Raw genomic sequence first — 17,881 nt, forward strand, 5'->3', positions numbered from 1 at the left:
TGTGGGGAGATAGAAGTTGTACATAATAGAGGAGGTGAGAGGCATGCAGGGGTGGATATAGTGTGTGATAAAAACTGGTGGCAGAGGGATGTCAATGGCAGATATGAGAGGCTTTTCAGAGGAAAGTGACTTTCAGTGGAAAATAATGGTAAGTGATGATGTTGAGAATGTGGAATGGCTGACAAGGGAAGTAGTTTGAAGGAGAGGGGTAGCTGGTACTTTTAAAATAATAAATAAATGCGCCCTTTTTAAAGCCTAGCCAGGCTCATGGGCCTGGTTTCCCTGGTTTCAATGGTGTATGTGTTCCCCAGCTGGATCGGACACCAGTCCGTCACAGCGTTACTCATTTTTGCCAGCTGAGTGGACTGGCGCAATATGAAATGAAGTATTTTGCTCAAGAACACAACACGTCACCCGGTCCAGGAATCAAAACCACAATCTTACGATCATGATGCTGACACCCTAACCACTAAGCCACGCACCTCCACAGCTGGTACTTTACTAGTACTTAATTTTATTGATTCAGAAAGAATGAAAGGGTAAGTCCATGAATCATTGTCATCATCATCTAGTGTCCATTTTCCATGCTGGTATGGCTTAGATGGTTTAACTGGAACTGGTAAGCTGATGCTGGATGCCCTTCCTGACACCAACTACTCCACAGAGTGTAGTTATTACCTTTTATGTGTCACTGGTATGGGTGCCTTTTACATATCACCAGCATGAGTGCCTTGTATGAGTCACCAGCATGGGTACCTCTTAATGTCACCAACACGAGTGCCTGTTATGTACCACCAGCATGAGTACCTGTTATGTGTCACCGGCACGAGTGCCTTTTACATGTCACTAGCATGAGTGGCTTTTACGTGTCACCAGCACAAGTGTCATTTACGTGCCACCAGCACAAGTGTCATTTACGTGCCACCAGCACAAGTGTCATTTACGTGCCACCAGCACAAGTGTCATTTACGTGTCACCAGCACAAGCCGTGACTATGATTTCACTTGGTTTAATGTCTCTTCTCAAGCACAACAAATTGACAAAGGTCTCAATCACTTGTCAATTGCCTCCTTGAGACTTAACATCCAAAAATCATATGACTTATTAATATCTTCCTCTTAAATATTTTGGCAAGTGGCTGTGCGGTAAGTAACTTACTTATGATCCACATGGTTCTGGGTTCAGTCCCACTGCGTGGCACCTTGGGTAAGTGTCTTCTACTATAGCCTCGACCGACCAAAGCCTTGTGAGTGGATTTGGTAGACGGAAACTGAAAGAAGCCTGACATATATATATATATATATGTATATATTATATATATATATGTATATATATATATATATATATATATATATATATTATGTATGTATATATATATATATATGTATGTATGTATATATATATATTGTATGTATGTATATATATATGTATGTATGTATATATGTATGTATATATATATGTATGTATGTATATATGTATGTATATATATATGTATGTATATATGTATGTATATATGTATGTATATATATATGTATGTATATATATGTATATATGTATGTATGTATATATGTATGTATGTATATATGTATGTATATATGTATGTATGTATATATGTATGTATGTATATATATGTATGTATATATGTATGTATGTATATATATATATATGTATGTATATATATATGTATGTATGTATATATATATGTATGTATGTATATATGTATGTATGTATGTATATATGTATGTATGTATATATGTATGTATATATGTATATATGTATGTATATATGTATGTATGTATATATGTATGTATATATGTATGTATGTATATATGTATATATGTATGTATGTATATATATATGTATGTATATATGTATGTATATATATATATATATATATGTGTGTGTGTATATATGTTTGTGTGTCTGTGTTTGTCCTCCCAACATCACTTGACAACTGATGCTGGTGTGTTTATGTCCCTGTAACTTAGCAGTTCGGCAAAAGAGACCGATAGAATAAGTACTAGGCTTACAAAGAATAAGTCCTGAGGTTGATTTGCTCGACTAAAGGCAGTGCTCCAGCACGGCCACAGTCACATGGCTGAAACAAGTAAAAGAGTAAGAGTAATATAGCATTTTCACCAATATGATCTTTCTGGTAGCAAGTAAGCATGGCTTATGATAAAAATTTGAACTCTTTGTCATGTGATTTTTCAAACAAATTATGACTACTTACTAAAGTTATATTTTTAACGAATTATTAATTTGTTATATCTTTTCCTTTCCCAGTTATTACGCAAGGGATGATATACTAAACGATAATGGATACAGAGGACCAAATAACAGAACATCCACCTAGAACATTTACTTTGAATTATGCTGTCCTGATAACCAGAACATCCACCTTACCCTGAACTTCTGCTTAGAAATGCTGCTTGGAATTGCAAATCCTGTCCAGACATCAACAATATCTACACCCCACATAGCTATGTTATTATCCTGAAAATATTGTTTAACCCAAACAAGTTAAATTTTGACAATCTTGGAAATGATTTGGTATTAATAATGTAAATTGTTAGTTTTTTTTGTATTGAAATCAAAACTTCCATATGAAGTTTTCTGTCCATACTTTGCCCACACTAATCTGCTTCTTTTTGCACTCTAGGACAAATTGGATATTAAACAAAGAGGGTAGGCAACAATGGTGGTGAAATATATAACCGTGGTAATATATATATGTATGTATATATAATAATAATAATAATAATAATAATAATATGAGGGAATATTATTCCAAACTTACAGGGAAAAATTCAATTTAGAAATACTAAATCACATTTCACAAAATATAATATATATATATATATATTAGAAAAAAACCACCTTTCAATAATGAAAAATTAAATTATACCATTTAGAATAATTACATATTATAGAAAGATTAAATATAAGATAAAACATATAACAATGATTAAGTAATGTGCAAAATAGTAAATAAAATGTATATATTTGGTAGAATAACGACATGCGTTTCCTGGCTATTTTTGCACATTACTTAATCATTGTTATATGTTTTATCTTATATTTAATTTCTATAATATGTAATTTTTCTAAATGGTATTATTTAATTTTTCGTTATTGAATTGATAAAAGGTGTTTTTTTTTTTCTAATTTATATATATTATATATATATATATATATAATCTGTATATAAGAAACAAGTTAAAAATAATGGTCATTATACATAATTCCTTATAAGGAAATTTGGCTTACAACTGTTTCCAGTATTTATTATAGGTACATTACTGATAAGGTTTACTCAATTGGTCTTTCATTAATCTAACTAATATTGTTAGCCTGGTGTGCCAACAGGGTTTTTATGAAGTATTTTTTCCCAGATTGATAATCCCTCACTATTATGAGTGTGTATAATATAGTATTAGACCAAATAATTTGGCAGATTTGGGACCAGAAGCATCTTGGGTTTCTGGATTTTCCAGTTTTCTGGAGACAGTCTAAATATATACTTAAAATGTAAAATACTCATAAACTATGAAAAGTATCTGTTAATCCCCTTAAGATTCTTAAAGATATCATATTGTACCATGTATACAATATAATGTTTATATGATGAAAATTAAATTAAGAAAAGTAAAGAACATGATTTTATTTAACAGATACAAACACAAGTTAATACAATTTTAAAGCTGAGTATGATTAATCTTTATCAATCCACTTCAAAAGAGTAAAGGACAAAATTATTTTTAACACATTCCAGAAAGAACAGGGTTTGTTCACTCAATACATGGTACAGTATACTGCATATATTGTACAGTATTTCCACATTTCTGAAAATTCCAGATGTTTTGGAAGTTGGATAAGAGGCCTGGTATTGTATATTCAAATATATTAAGATTTAAAATCTCTTAGCTTCATTACATAAATTTCATGTATAAAGCATAAATGGTTGCTCCCCTTCTTGCTCTTCTCTGCTAACATAACACTCAAATAAGCAAACAGCAGAATTTTGTTGAATCTAAGGGTAGTCATTATGCCAATATAATTAACACACACACACTGGTTCAATTCCACTCATTTATTAAATATCTGATTGTTTTGTTTTTGTTTATCAAAGCTCTTTTGTGGATGCACATGACCTAGTGGTTAGAGCACCGGACTCGCGGTCGAGGGATCGCGGGTTTGAATCTCAGACCGGGTGATGTGTTTGTTTATGAGCAAAACACCTAAGCTCCACGCGGCTCCGGCAGAAGGTAATGGCATACTTCTGCTGACTCTTTCACCACAACTTTCTTTCACTCTTTCCTCCTGCATCTTGTGTCTCACCTGTGATGGACCGGCATCCCGTCCAGGTGGGGAACCTATACGCCAAAGATGCCGGGAAACCGGCCCTTATGAGCCAGGCATGGCTTTAGAAGGAATAAACAACAACAAAGCTTTTTTACTGTTTCTTGCAACCTTCTCAATGACTATTGACTTGGTCCTTTCTAGGACTAAGTCAATAATCATCAAGAAGGTTGCAAGAAGTAATGAAAGAGCTTTGAGAAACGAAAACAAAACAATTGGATATTTAATAAATAAGTGAAATTGAATCAGTGTGTGTTTTAATTCTATTGGCATAATGACTCTCCCTAGACAACAAAATTTGAAATTTGTTTCAACATACAAATTCACATAAAGAATTTTGCAAATCAGATACAAAAACAAACTACAGAATTTCACATATAGATATATTATTATTGATTGTATGTAATAATTAATTTGTAATTCATACTGTTGAGAAGTCCTTGAGCCCATGCCCTTCCAGTAACGCCAAATAGTGTGAAGTTATGTGAGAATATTTGAGTATTCAAGACCACATGGCTGTTAAACAGAGCTCTGCATACACAATTTTACTATAACAGGGAAGAAGATAATTTATGTATGTGTGTGTATAAAGATACACACACACACACACACACACACACACACACACATATATATATATATATATATTATATATATATATATGAAGAATGAAGAAGAGTCTTAATTTAAAAATTATTAATTATATAAAAATAAATTTAGCACAACACAATGACACTAATATTTTGGACTAAGTTTTTGTATTGCATTCAGTGCTTTTGCTGTTAGGTTTTGTGTAAGGTATAACAATAAAGCATTGAAGTTAATTACAGGTAAATAAGATGAAAATTGGGAAAAAGTTAGGATTTTATATTTAAAGTAATGTACAAGTAACGATATTTGTCATGTATGTTGCAGTCATACATTGAAGTGAAATTAAGGCCGTGTGTAGAAATAATGATTTGGGCTTATTGTGCAAATTAAAACAATGATGAACACTGCTTTCAAACTTGTGTCATTTAATGGCACACAACAGCTGTACCTGGTGGAAACTTCACAGTACTTTGTGGGATCTTCTATTTGTGTATGTCAGCTTTTAAAGAACTTTCGGACTTTGGAGGTTTTCGAGTTCTAGAATTTCAGTTAAAGGATTTTAAACTATGTATGTGTGCACACGCATGTATATATATATATATATATATATATATATATGTGTATATATATATATATATGTATATATATATATATTTATATATATATATATATTGATGTTGTTTTTATGTTATAATAAGAACAATTTTACATTAAATTGAAGGATTACTCAATACATTTATTCTTTATTAAGAATAATACTGAGAGTGACTTTTGAAGTTTTTGGCCAGCGAAGCCGTCATTCCAATGATGACTGTAAACAAAAGAAAGAAAATAAATTGCAAAAGGCAAAAGAAAGATACTTTATAAGAATTCTGTATCCTAAACCAAACCGGAAATAGCACCTTTACTGAAAATAACATCCCCTAGACAAATTACTCCTACAGCACGTGTGTTTGAGAAGCTGTAAACAGTGAAAGCACTTAACACACTACAAAAACTACTTTTCAAAAGAATTAGCATCGTTCTTTTTTTTTAATAATTTTTTTATATAATTAATTTTCAGTTTAAGAAAATCTTTCTTCAAATATTGTGACTACATCAATACATATATGCAGTCTGTTACAAAAAACACGCAAATCTGAGTTTCATGCTCAATTAAAATATAAAAACATTAAGCAAGTATCACAACAAATGACATCAGCAATTTCGAATATTCAAACCAATATATGAAAGCTCCTGCATTCTGGGCTGGAAATATTGTAAGGAACACAACTCCATATATATATAAACATGATTTGTTGCTCTTTGGTGCTTAAAGCATGAAATATAAATATCTCTATATCTATATGGAATATAAAGGGTTTAAAGATGAATGGCTAAGAGGGGTTTTTTAAAAAAATAAAGAAGAAAATGAGTGAAAGTGTATTTTCTGTAAAGGAATTATTACATTATATGTATATATATATTCCACTCTGCTCCATGTATTGAGTACTATATTTTTATTCATGTAATTATTATAATACACAGCTTATAATTGAAAATAAAGAAAGCAATAAAATAATTTACATAACATCAATACTGTCTTAATTTCATATGTATGTAATGTGTGTGCAAGCGTGTATGTATGTATGCGTGTGTTGTGTGTGTGTGTGTGTTTGCACTTAGTAATTCTGCTACTATGGTAATTGTGATTATTTTACTTAGAAGAAGATGATGATGATGATTCTCCCCCTCCTCCTCTCTACTATGGACACAAGACATGAAGTTCTGGGTGAGGGGGTTAATTCATTTAGATCGACCCCGCTGCTCAGCCGGTACTTAATTTACCGATCCCCCGAAAGGTTGAAAGGCAAAGTCGACCTCGGTGGAATTTGAACTCAGAATGGAACGATCCGATAGAAATGCTGCTAAGGATTTTGTCCAGCACCTTAACTAGTCTACCAGCTCACTCTGATGTTGATGATGGTGGTGGTGGTGGTCAAAGTTGCGGGTTGGCAGAATTGTTAGTACGCTGGACAAAATACTTAGCGGCATTTCGTACATCTGAGTTCGAATCCCGCCGAAGTCCACTTTGCCTTTCATTCTTTTTGGGATCGATAAAATAAGTACCAATTGATCTCAGTTTGATCAAAGATTACATCCGTGGAAAGGGACTTCAATTTAAATGTTATTAAGAACAACAAATGGAACGCACTTGGGGTTTGCTTCAAGTGAAAATAATAAACGTTGCTGTGGTACAATGTTTCGTTCTTTCTGTTTTTATAGACGTTATGGTGTAGTTTAATGAAGAATTGGCTGCTATTTCTAGCAGGTCCAGTGAGACCACTTAAAGGTTTTGTGTGTGGCAATAGAAATCAGCACACACGATATGTCGGCAACGAAGGTTTTCGATTAGTTAATATCACGTAACTTTAAATGCTTGTAACTTGATTATTAATTTGTAGAATAATGAATTCGATTTTCGTCATCTGCATGCAAAACTTCATCAGAACTACAGTTTTTGAAAATAATCTGGTGAAAAAAAAAAAAAAAAAAAACTTGAAGTGGTTGGAAGAAATTTAACAAAATCGCTAAGGATTACAAATTAAGGTTGTTGTCATTTGTTGTGTACAACATACGCACGTATGTAAGTAAAGTGATGAGCGAGGAGAGAACAACTCACTAAGACAAGTGACTTAGATTTCCCTGGACGGCTTAGCAGCTTTCTGTATCGGGTTGACTTCGCCAGAATTAGTTTTTACAACTGTTAACGGTTTTCCTCGCACTCCGTCGGTTACAACAACGTGTGTTCCAGTTGATCCGATCAACGGAACATCCTGCTCGTGATATTAACGTGCAAGTGGCTGAGCAATCCACAGATACGTGCACCCTTTAGGTGGCGAGCTGGCAGAAGCGTTAGCACGCCGGGCGAAATGCTTGGCGGTATTTCGTCTGCCGCTACGTTCTGAGTTCAAATTCCGCCGAGGTCGACTTTACCTTTCAGCCTTTCGGAGTCGATAAACTAAGTGCCAGTTACGCACTGGGGGTCGATGTAATCGACTTAATCCGTTTGTTTGTCCTTGTTTGTCCCTTCTGTGTTTAGCCCCTTGTGGGTAGTAAATAAAAAGGTATTTCGTCTGCCGCTACGTTCTGAGTTCAAATTCCGCCGAGATCGACTTAGCCTTTCAACCTTTCGGGGTCGATTAAATAAATACTAGTTACGCACTGGGGTCGATGTAATCGACTTTATCCCTTTGTCTGTCCCCTCTATGTTTAGCTCCTTGTGGGCCGTAAAGAAATAAGATACGTGCACCCTTAACTTAGTCTTAAGGGAGATTCAGTGCGACACAGTGTGTGACAAGGCTGACCCTCGGATCAAGATCGAAAGGTCGTGAGTTCGATTCTTGGCGACGCATTGCGACCTTGCGCAAGACATTTTATTTCACGTTGCTCTAGTTCACTCCGCTGGCAAAAAAAAAAAAAAAAAATTGAGTTGTACCTACAATTCAAAAGACAGACATATCACATTCTTTGTCATACCGAATCTCCCTGAGATAAATGTTAAGGGTTCTCATGTCTGTGAAGTGCTCAGCCACTTGCACGTTAACATCACGAACATACTATTCCCTTGATAGGCTCAAATGGAGCCCACGATGTAACCGGCAGAGTGCCAATTTGCAACGGTTTTTCCTAAAATATTCAGCCGAGCGCTCTGGCAAGAAAGCTCTTCTATTTCTTTCAAAGTTTGCCGTCACCATCATATTAAGTCAGCCATGGCTAATTGTTTGGGTGATATTTGCTTAGGCTTCACAACCTCTCAAGGGGATACCTTTACTTTTATGGAATGCCATTACTTCGAGTTTCCAGGCTGAGAAAATCTGAAAGTTACTATTCAAATTGCAGCCGGGTTTTTACTGCAAAATGAAAAGAGCTCTCTGGTAAGTAGCTTGCTTACGAACCACATGGTTCCGGGTTCAGTCCCACTGCGTGGCACCTTGGGCAAGTGTCTTCTACTATAGCCTCGGGCCGACCAAAGCTTTCTGAGTGGATTTGGTAGATGGAAACTTAAAGAAGCCCGTCGTATATATGTATATATATTTGTGTGTGTGTATATGTTTGTATGTCTGTTTTTGTCCTCCCAACATCGCTTGACAACCGATGCTGGTGTGTTTATGTCCCCGTAACTTAGCGGTTCGGTAAAAGAGACCGATAGAATAAGTACTAGGCTTACAAAGAATAAGTCATGGGGTCGATTTGCTCGACTAAAGGCGGCGTTCCAGCATGGTCACAGTCAAATGATTGACACAAGTAAAAGAGAGTCCTTAGTAAAATAGCACAAAAGCAACACATTCTAATAAAGGGTAAATCATTAGCTATACGAAGATACAATTGCTATCTGTTTAACTTTCTTAATACCACACCAATAGGTGTGCAAAATATGGGATGTTTTCTGCCGCAACCTATAGGATCACGACATGAGCCCACAAAACACTCATCAGTTACACATTGCTACCGCTACTTTCAGCAGTGAAGTGAGCCACACCATTCCTTTTGTGTCTGTTTACAGGAAAAAGGATTGAATCATTCGATTATGTTCACCGATGCAGTGCTGTAACGCAGACAAGACACGAACTACCGACCTTAAAACTTGTCTCACTTACCCAGTCGAGTCGGCCATTCGCAGTGTCTATAGTTTAGGCCAAGCATGAGAAAACCTTTCTCGAAAAGCGGTTCGAATGCGACATGGCTCATTATCAAGTGGGCTGGGCTGCACAACTATAAAGAAATTAAAGTAAATTTTCGTTTGGTGTGCTATTCAGAAAGTCTTGCGGGTTGCAGTTTGCCTATGTCTGGTTTAGGTACATAGGAAAACCACCACTTGCAAAGAACCATGTATTTGTTAATTCCTTCGGGTGCCTATGTAACTACAAACATATATAAACACCCTTTTTACTCTCATATCCTTAACCCAGAGGAGCATTCAGGATGTGACTTGAGTGAAAGAGATGGGAGAGGGCCGCAACCATCATTCAGCGGGTACTAGTTTTTGCTTTAGTAGAATGCAGCAATTTGAAATGAAGTGCTTTTCTCAAAGACACAGCACATTGCTCGGTCCGGAAATCGAGCCCACGACTTCATGATAGAGTGACCAACAGCTTAATCTCTGGGCCATGCACCGACACTGATAAAATATACTTGTTGACTTCAACAGGAACGATGGTTGAATGGTTAAAGGGAAGTAATAAGTAATTCAAACTTACCTCCCTTGACTGTTATTGTAATATGTGAAAATATTTACATTCATATAAATACATAAAAACACGTATGTATGTATACTTACATACATAAAAACGATAAACTTGGCCTTTTCAAGCCTAGCCAGGCTCATGGGCCCGGTTTCCGGGCTTCTGTGGCGTATGTGTTCCCCACCAGCTTGGACGGGACGCCAATCCATCGCAGCGTAGCTCAAGAAACAAAAGTGAGAGAAAGTTGTGGCGAAAGAGTACAACAGGGGTCGCCACCAACCCCTGCCGGAGCGTCGTGGAGCTTTCAGGTGTTTTCACTCGATAAACACACACAACGCTCGGTCTGGGAATCGGAACCGCGATCCTCCGACCGCGAGTCCGCTGCCCTAACCACTGGGCCATTGCGCCTCCACATACTTACATACATAGATACGTAATATTTGCTTAAATTCAAGTATTCACATACGTACACACCTATAAACGTTCATTCAAACATTTGCATACGCATAAATTAACGTACATAAATACACCCATGCACATATATACATATATACACAAGTATACACATACATTAGGGTGGCGAGTTGGTAGAAATGTTAGCACGCCGGGCGAAATGCGTAGCTGTATTTCGTCTGCCGTTACGTTCTGAGTTCAAATTCCGCCGAGGTCGACTTTGCCTTTCATCCTTTCGGGGTCGATAAATTAGGTGCCAGTTACGCACTGGGGTCAATATAATCGACGTAATCCGTTTGTCTGTCCTTGTTTCTCCCCTCTATGTTTAGCCCCTTGTGGATAGTAAATAAAAAGGTATTTCGTCTGCCGTTACGTTCTGAGTTCAAATTCAGCCGAGGTCGACTTTGCCTTTCATCCTTTCAGGGTCGATAAATTAGGTACCAGTTACGCACTAGGGTCGATATAATCGACGTAATTCGTTTGTCTGTCCTTGTTTCTCCCCTCTATGTTTAGCCCCCTGTGGGCAATAAAGAACCCCAACTATTTCCTCCTCAGTCCTCACTATAATTTTTTTTGCAACTTACTGCTAGTTGAAAAAAACCCACCAAAACTCAACTTTATTTTTAATATTTTATCACAATTATTTAATACAAAAGAATCTATTGGTAACTCTTTTAAGTACCGAGTACAAAAAAAGTACATTATTGACTAAGGAAAAAAGAGAAGCACTTTAATGAGAACCTTGTGTCTGGCGACTACAGCACCAGACTCCCACCACAATTTTCTCAGGCCCCTTTGGTGGGGCATATGCTCTACGTTGAGAATCTCCGACATATATATATATATATATATACGCACTAACACATATATACACTTGCAAGATTACATATGTACATGCATACATACCTACGTACGTACAAACATTCACACATACATTCATACATACATACATACATACATACATACATACATACATACATACATACATACATATATATATATATATATATATATATATATATATATATATAATAGAAATATTAAAATTACTAAGTCTCTCTAAAGGAGATTACGACAGCGTTACTGGAAATTAATAGTTATCGCCATACTAATATGGCAGTCTTATAAATATAAGACTAAAGCTGTCGCTGATTAGCTCCATGAGGCCATCGCCTTAAGCTAGCTATTTGACACACAAACTGCGTCCATTATAAACCTTCGAACAAGGAAGGTCAGCCGCTTCATACTGCCAGTCAGACAGCTACAGACGACGTTTCAGGGTTGTTGCCCCTTATCAATGCAGCGTAGTCAGATTTGCAGGTGTCGCTACCGATCGTCTCAGTTCGAAGGCTTTATTTACCTAGTTTCAGTGGAATACATCCACTTGTTTTCAATAATAGAAATATTAAAATTACTAAGTCTCTCTAAAGGAGATTACGACAGCGTTACTGGAAATTAATAGTTATCGCCATACTAATATGGCAGTCTTATAAATATAAGACTAAAGCTGTCGCTCCCTTGTTCGATGGTTTATAATGGACGCAGTTTGTGTGTCAAATAGCTAGCTTAAGGCGATGGCCTCATGGAGCTAATCAGCGACAGCTTTAGTCTTATATTTATAAGACTGCCATATTAGTATGGCGATAACTATTAATTTCCAGTAACGCTGTCGTAATCTCCTTTAGAGAGACTTAATTAATTTTAATATTTCTATTATTGAAAACAAGTGGATGTATTCCACTGAAACTAGGTAAATAAAGCCTTCGAACTGGATAGATCGGTAGCGACACCTGCAAGTCTGACTACGCTGCATTGATAAGGGGCAACAACCCTGAAACGTCGTCTGTAGCTGTCTGACTGGCAGATGAAGCGGCTGACCTCCCTTGTTCGAAGGTTTATAATGGACGCAGTTTTTTATGTGTAAAATACTAGCTTAAGGCGATGGCCTCATGGAGCTAACCAGCGACAGCTTTAGTCTTATATTTATAAGACTGCCATATTAGTATGGCGATAACTATTATATCTATCTATCTATCTATCTTCTATCTATCTATCTATCTATCTATCTATCTATCTATCTATCTATCTATCTATCTATATATATGTGTGTGTGTGGTGTGTGTGTGTGTGTGTGTGTGGAGGCGCAATGGCCCAGTGGTTAGGGCAGCGGACTCGCGGTCGGAGGATCGCGGTTTCGATTCCCAGATCGGGCGTTGTGAGTATTTATTGAGCGAAAACACCTAAAGCTCCACGAGGCTCCGGCAAGGGGTGGTGGCGAACCCTGCTGTACTCTTTCGCCACAACTTTCTCTCACTCTTTCTTCCGTTGGCCTGCTCGCTTAGCCAGCGGGTGGCGTCATTTGAAGGCTAAAACAATGCGAAGCGCATTGTGACCAGCGATGTGTAGCAACATCTGATAGCCTGGTCGGTCACGGTGATATATATATATATACTCAATTTTTTTTGATTAATCGATATGCGGGAATTCTATTTCAGATAATACAAAAATAACCTAATGAATACATCTTACAGTAAACTCATGGTATTAGTTTGCACATCATGAAATAACGCTTAAAGGATATAACGTAAATTACCAGCTATATAATATACTTCATTAATTATATATGTTTTTGTTAATACTGCATACCCGTATATATATATATAATATATATATATTAATATATATATATATCAAAATGAGAAAATGGAGAAACATACCTAAATCAATCATCAACCATCAGATAATACCCAATCAATACTTTATTAACCATTACAAACAGCAATGACATTATACATAATATATTACAAATATAACTAGACATAGAAATAGAAATAGAAAAATACAATTACATCTAGCTGACAGTTGTTTCGGCCGTGAAGACAGGTATGTCCCATTTAACCTATTAGCCATATAAAAGCAGTATAAATGAGACATTAACAAGAATGTCTCACGGCCTCTTCAGAGAATTTAATGTAAGTATGAAAAAAATTTACATATAAATATAAAAATAAAAAAATATAAAAATGTGTGCATAGACACTCATAATTCTACACACATATATATATACACATTAATACAATATAAACAATATATATCAGTATACATTAACAAACACAATTATTTTCCATATTGAACTCATAACCAACATCAAGGAAATACATGTACACTCACATTTAAATTTAAAGCAGACATATATATTTAATATTTAACAGTCCAGTTCATTAAAATGTATAACCACACAAAAAGTCAATAAAATTAATATTAATATTATTAATAATAATAATAATAATAATAATAATAATAACAACCATGATTGTACCATGTAAAGCAAGCGGACATCCTCATATTTACTCAATAAGTCGAATTCATCTGTCCGCTTGATATTGATTTTCCTAGATAGATTTGATTGGCTTATAGTTTTAAATTTGAATCATAATGGAAATTTTACGGTAATGGAAATTTTACGGTTAGTTAGCCAAGAAACATACATACGCACACGCACATCCACAGATCGTGCGCACATACATACATAGTTGCAATAATCAGATTTGCATTTATTCCTACATCTCTTCAGGTTCTATTTCAAAATATTATATATCTAATTTTACATCCCTTTAAAAATAAGAGATGCAACGTCATCTCCTGCATTTCCTGCCCTCTCTGTCCTTCTCTATACATCGCTATATATATATACACATGCTATATATGTATATATATGCTATATATGTATATATATATATATATATAATATATATAATATATATATATATATATATATATATATATATATATATAATATATATAATATATATATATATGTATATATATGTGTGGTGTGTGTGTGTGTGTGTGTATGTGTGTGTGTGTGTATGTGTGGTGTGTGTGTGTGTATGTGTGTGTGTATAATGAGAATTTACCAAAAATCAAAAGATGAAGACGGGTGTGTAAACAACAAACAGATATATTAGTTTAACGCTCGGGAAGTGAGAAAATCTTTTACATTTCGAGCCTACGACAGAAATAAACAGGGAGAGAAAATATAAAAAAAGGGTTAGTGGCTACCGATTTATCAGTGCAAATGCCGGACAGAGGGGTCACACAGGAGAGCTAGGAAGAAGGGCAGATAATAAAGTAGTGGTGATCCAAAAACGAAGGTGCGCGTCGGGGTCTATGTGAATGTGGAAGGGGGCTGGTGACCTTGACGTGTGCGTGTGTGTATATGTAGGTGTGTGGATGATGGTGTGGGTGCTGGGAAATGGGCAGTGCTAGTGTGTGCGCTGGTGTGGGTGCTGGGAAATGGTCAGTGTTAGTGTGTGCAGGGTTGTGATGTGGTGTGGTATGGTGGTGTGTGGTGTAGTGGTGTGTGGTGTGGTGTGATGGTGTGGGGGTGTGTGATGTGGTGTGGTGTGGGGGTGTGGGGGAGGCGAGAATGGGTGAAGCAAGGGTGGGATGTATGGGATGGGGTGGGGTAGGACGTCTAGGGATGTTGTGGTTGGAATGTGTAGGGTAGAGTAACTTGTGTCAATGAAAGGAGAGGGTGGAAGGAGGCGGGTAGGACTGAAGACAGGAAGTAGGTGTCAGAGCAAGAGAGGAGAAGTGGGTGGGAAGAAGTAGGTGTGAGAGAAAGAGAGGAGAGAGGGGGAGGGTTAGATGAAGAGGGGGAAAAGTTGATCCCATATAGCGCAAAGAAGCAAAGAGAGAAGATTAATCCTTGTTCACAGAGATGACGGGAGTCCGAATGGCCCCTGTCGAGGACAATCCGAACACAGACAGGTGTTGTAAAGAGTGACCGGCAGAGCGGAAATGGCACGATCGCGAATGTTGTTGCCGAGTCTGGTGTCTCGGAAGTGTTCCACGAACTGGTCAACCAAGCGGCGTCCCGTCTGACCGATGTATAGAGGACAGAGAGAGGAGATGCAGGAGATGACATTGCTAGAAGTGCAGGTGAAGGAGTCAGTGATATGATAGGATCGATGATGGGTGCCTGTGAGGAGGGTGGTGTTGGAGAGGTAAGGGCAAGTACGGCAGCGTGGGCGGGAGCAGGGGAACGAGCCGGGTTGGGAAGCAGTAGACCAAGAGGTCTCGTAGGTTGTGGGCTCGTTTGAAGGAGGGGAGGGGTCGTTAGGGAATATGCGCGAAGTGGAGGGGTCGAACTGGAGTCGCCGGAAGGCTCGGAGAATGGTGCGTTGGAGAGGTAGGGTGGTGGGGTTGTAGGTGAGTGGAAACGAGATACGGGTGATGGCGGGGCGGGTGCAGGGAGGGAGAGCAGATGTACGGTCCACGGAACGTACTCTGACAAGGGCGGTGTGGATAGTGGTGATGGGATATCCACGTAGGATGAAGTGGTGAGTGACCATGAGTTGAGACTGAGTCTCAATGTCATGGTCTTTACGCCACGACAACAAATATATTAAGGGTGAATCAGCGAAACATGGGTGCGGTCCTGCGTCGCAGTTTCGGTTGTATGTATTTGCTCTAGAATTGTCAGGTATTAACCTCTAGTTTGCCTTTTGTCTGGGATCAATCAATATTAGTTACTGTATTACACATACATAGTGAAATAGACGTACTTTAATAAATTGTACATACAAATACACTTTTCTCCTCGAGTTATGATTGAATTCCGTTCCGACCGACTAGTCGTAAAATTCCCATCTTCATTTTAGGGAAGGACAATCTAGATAATATAATTATAAATTTCAAAAAGATGAAATAGCCACGGTTGTAATATCTTTAACGATAGAACTGATCTGTTACGGCTGATTTCAAACGAAACATTATCAACTTTATCACCCGACAGCAACATTCAAGGGATATAACTCGAGTAAATTAGTTTGAGTTACTCCCCTTATAAATCCATATTCCATCTTAACGTAGTTTACTCATAACGTGCACCTATCTATCTATCTATCTATCTATCTATCTATCTATCTATCTATCTATCTATCTATCTATCTATCTATCTATCTATCTATCTATCTATCTATCTTTCAATCTATCTATCTATCTTTCAATCTGTCTGCCTATCTGTCTGTCTGTCTGGCTATGTCATAGTATATCTTTAAATCTGTGATTGTATGTATCAGTCTGTATCGCATAATTAACTTTTAAAGCCCCTCTATTAAATACGTTAGCATGTTTCCTTGCCTCTGGTGACTGAGTGATTTATGCTCCAATTTACCATAAAAACCATCGCACACTACTGTTAATTCATTTAATGATTCTTGTGACAAGCATCATGAAGTTTTGCCTTGCTGAATGCATCTAATGCAGCCGTAAGATACTGTACTGGAAAATTTGAAACTAGAAATGTCTCGGATTTCTATAATATTCAGTTTTCTGGAGATAGGCTAAATATACATACTTAAAATATAAAATAAACTATGAAAAGTGTTAAATCGTATTTAACAGATTCAAATTACATTTCTGAAACAAGGTCTGTTCGATATTTATTAATTCACTTAAAATCTTTTTAATATATTATATTGTACAATGTATACAATTATAGGATGAAGATTTAAACGAAGGGAAGTAAAAAACATGATTTTCTTTAACAGGCACAAACACAAATTAATACAATTCTAAAGCAGAGAATGTTTAGTTTTTATCAATGCACTTACAAAAGGAAAGAACAAAACTATTTTTAATACATCGAATACAAATTAACCATCTTCAAAAACAGGGTCTGTTTATTCAATACAGTATTCCCAGGTTTATGGAATCCGGATTAGCGGATTGGCAAAATGTGGCGTACTGAAAGGGATTATCTATACATTGTTCTGGGTGGAGAAGCACTTTGAGGAAACCTGAATGTATGAAGTAAGTCTTGCAATGAGAAAAAACTTGACCGAAAGTGGTTGTACTGGGCTGGGATGACTCAATGTATTTGTGACTCTATACCATTGCAAGACTCATCTCCCTTGTCAGTGCCTACAACGCCACTCTGTCCTGGGTATGACGCATTTTGGCCCTGACTCTTTGCCGTCGCTGATTCGATGTTGACTTATTTGACATCAAATCTTTTGTTCCTGGGACCTTTTGACGTCGTGAAAACTTTGTTTTCCTCTAGTTGATTTGTAGTAATTTGTAATCACAACTACTAAATTTGTAATTTGTTATCACAACTTTGTAATCCTAACTACTAAACTGCTCTACTACTGAACTTCATTTAGCACCCCGTTTCACTTTATGTATGTGGTGGCTAGTGAAAATGTATGTCGATTGGTTTCAATAAATAAATTGTAGTTTCT

The 17,881-nt window shown here is 36.6% G+C and overlaps 1 protein-coding gene across 3 annotated transcripts in view; it reads left to right on the plus strand.

The window, feature by feature from the left end:
• LOC115211908 (brain-specific angiogenesis inhibitor 1-associated protein 2) overlaps positions 1–2,542 on the plus strand; it is a 126,147-nt gene extending 123,605 nt beyond the window's left edge. For all 3 annotated transcript variants that reach the window (XM_029780655.2, XM_036502770.1, XM_036502769.1), the window contains exon 16: positions 2,287–2,542. In XM_029780655.2, coding sequence (XP_029636515.1) covers positions 2,287–2,356 — 70 coding nt within the window. In that variant the 3' untranslated portion in view covers positions 2,357–2,542. The remainder of the gene's footprint in view (positions 1–2,286) is intronic.
• The last annotated feature ends 15,339 nt before the right edge of the window (positions 2,543–17,881 follow it).

This window comes from Octopus sinensis, linkage group LG5 (genome assembly GCF_006345805.1).
Source record: "Octopus sinensis linkage group LG5, ASM634580v1, whole genome shotgun sequence".
Classification (NCBI taxonomy): Eukaryota; Metazoa; Mollusca; class Cephalopoda; order Octopoda; family Octopodidae; genus Octopus; species Octopus sinensis.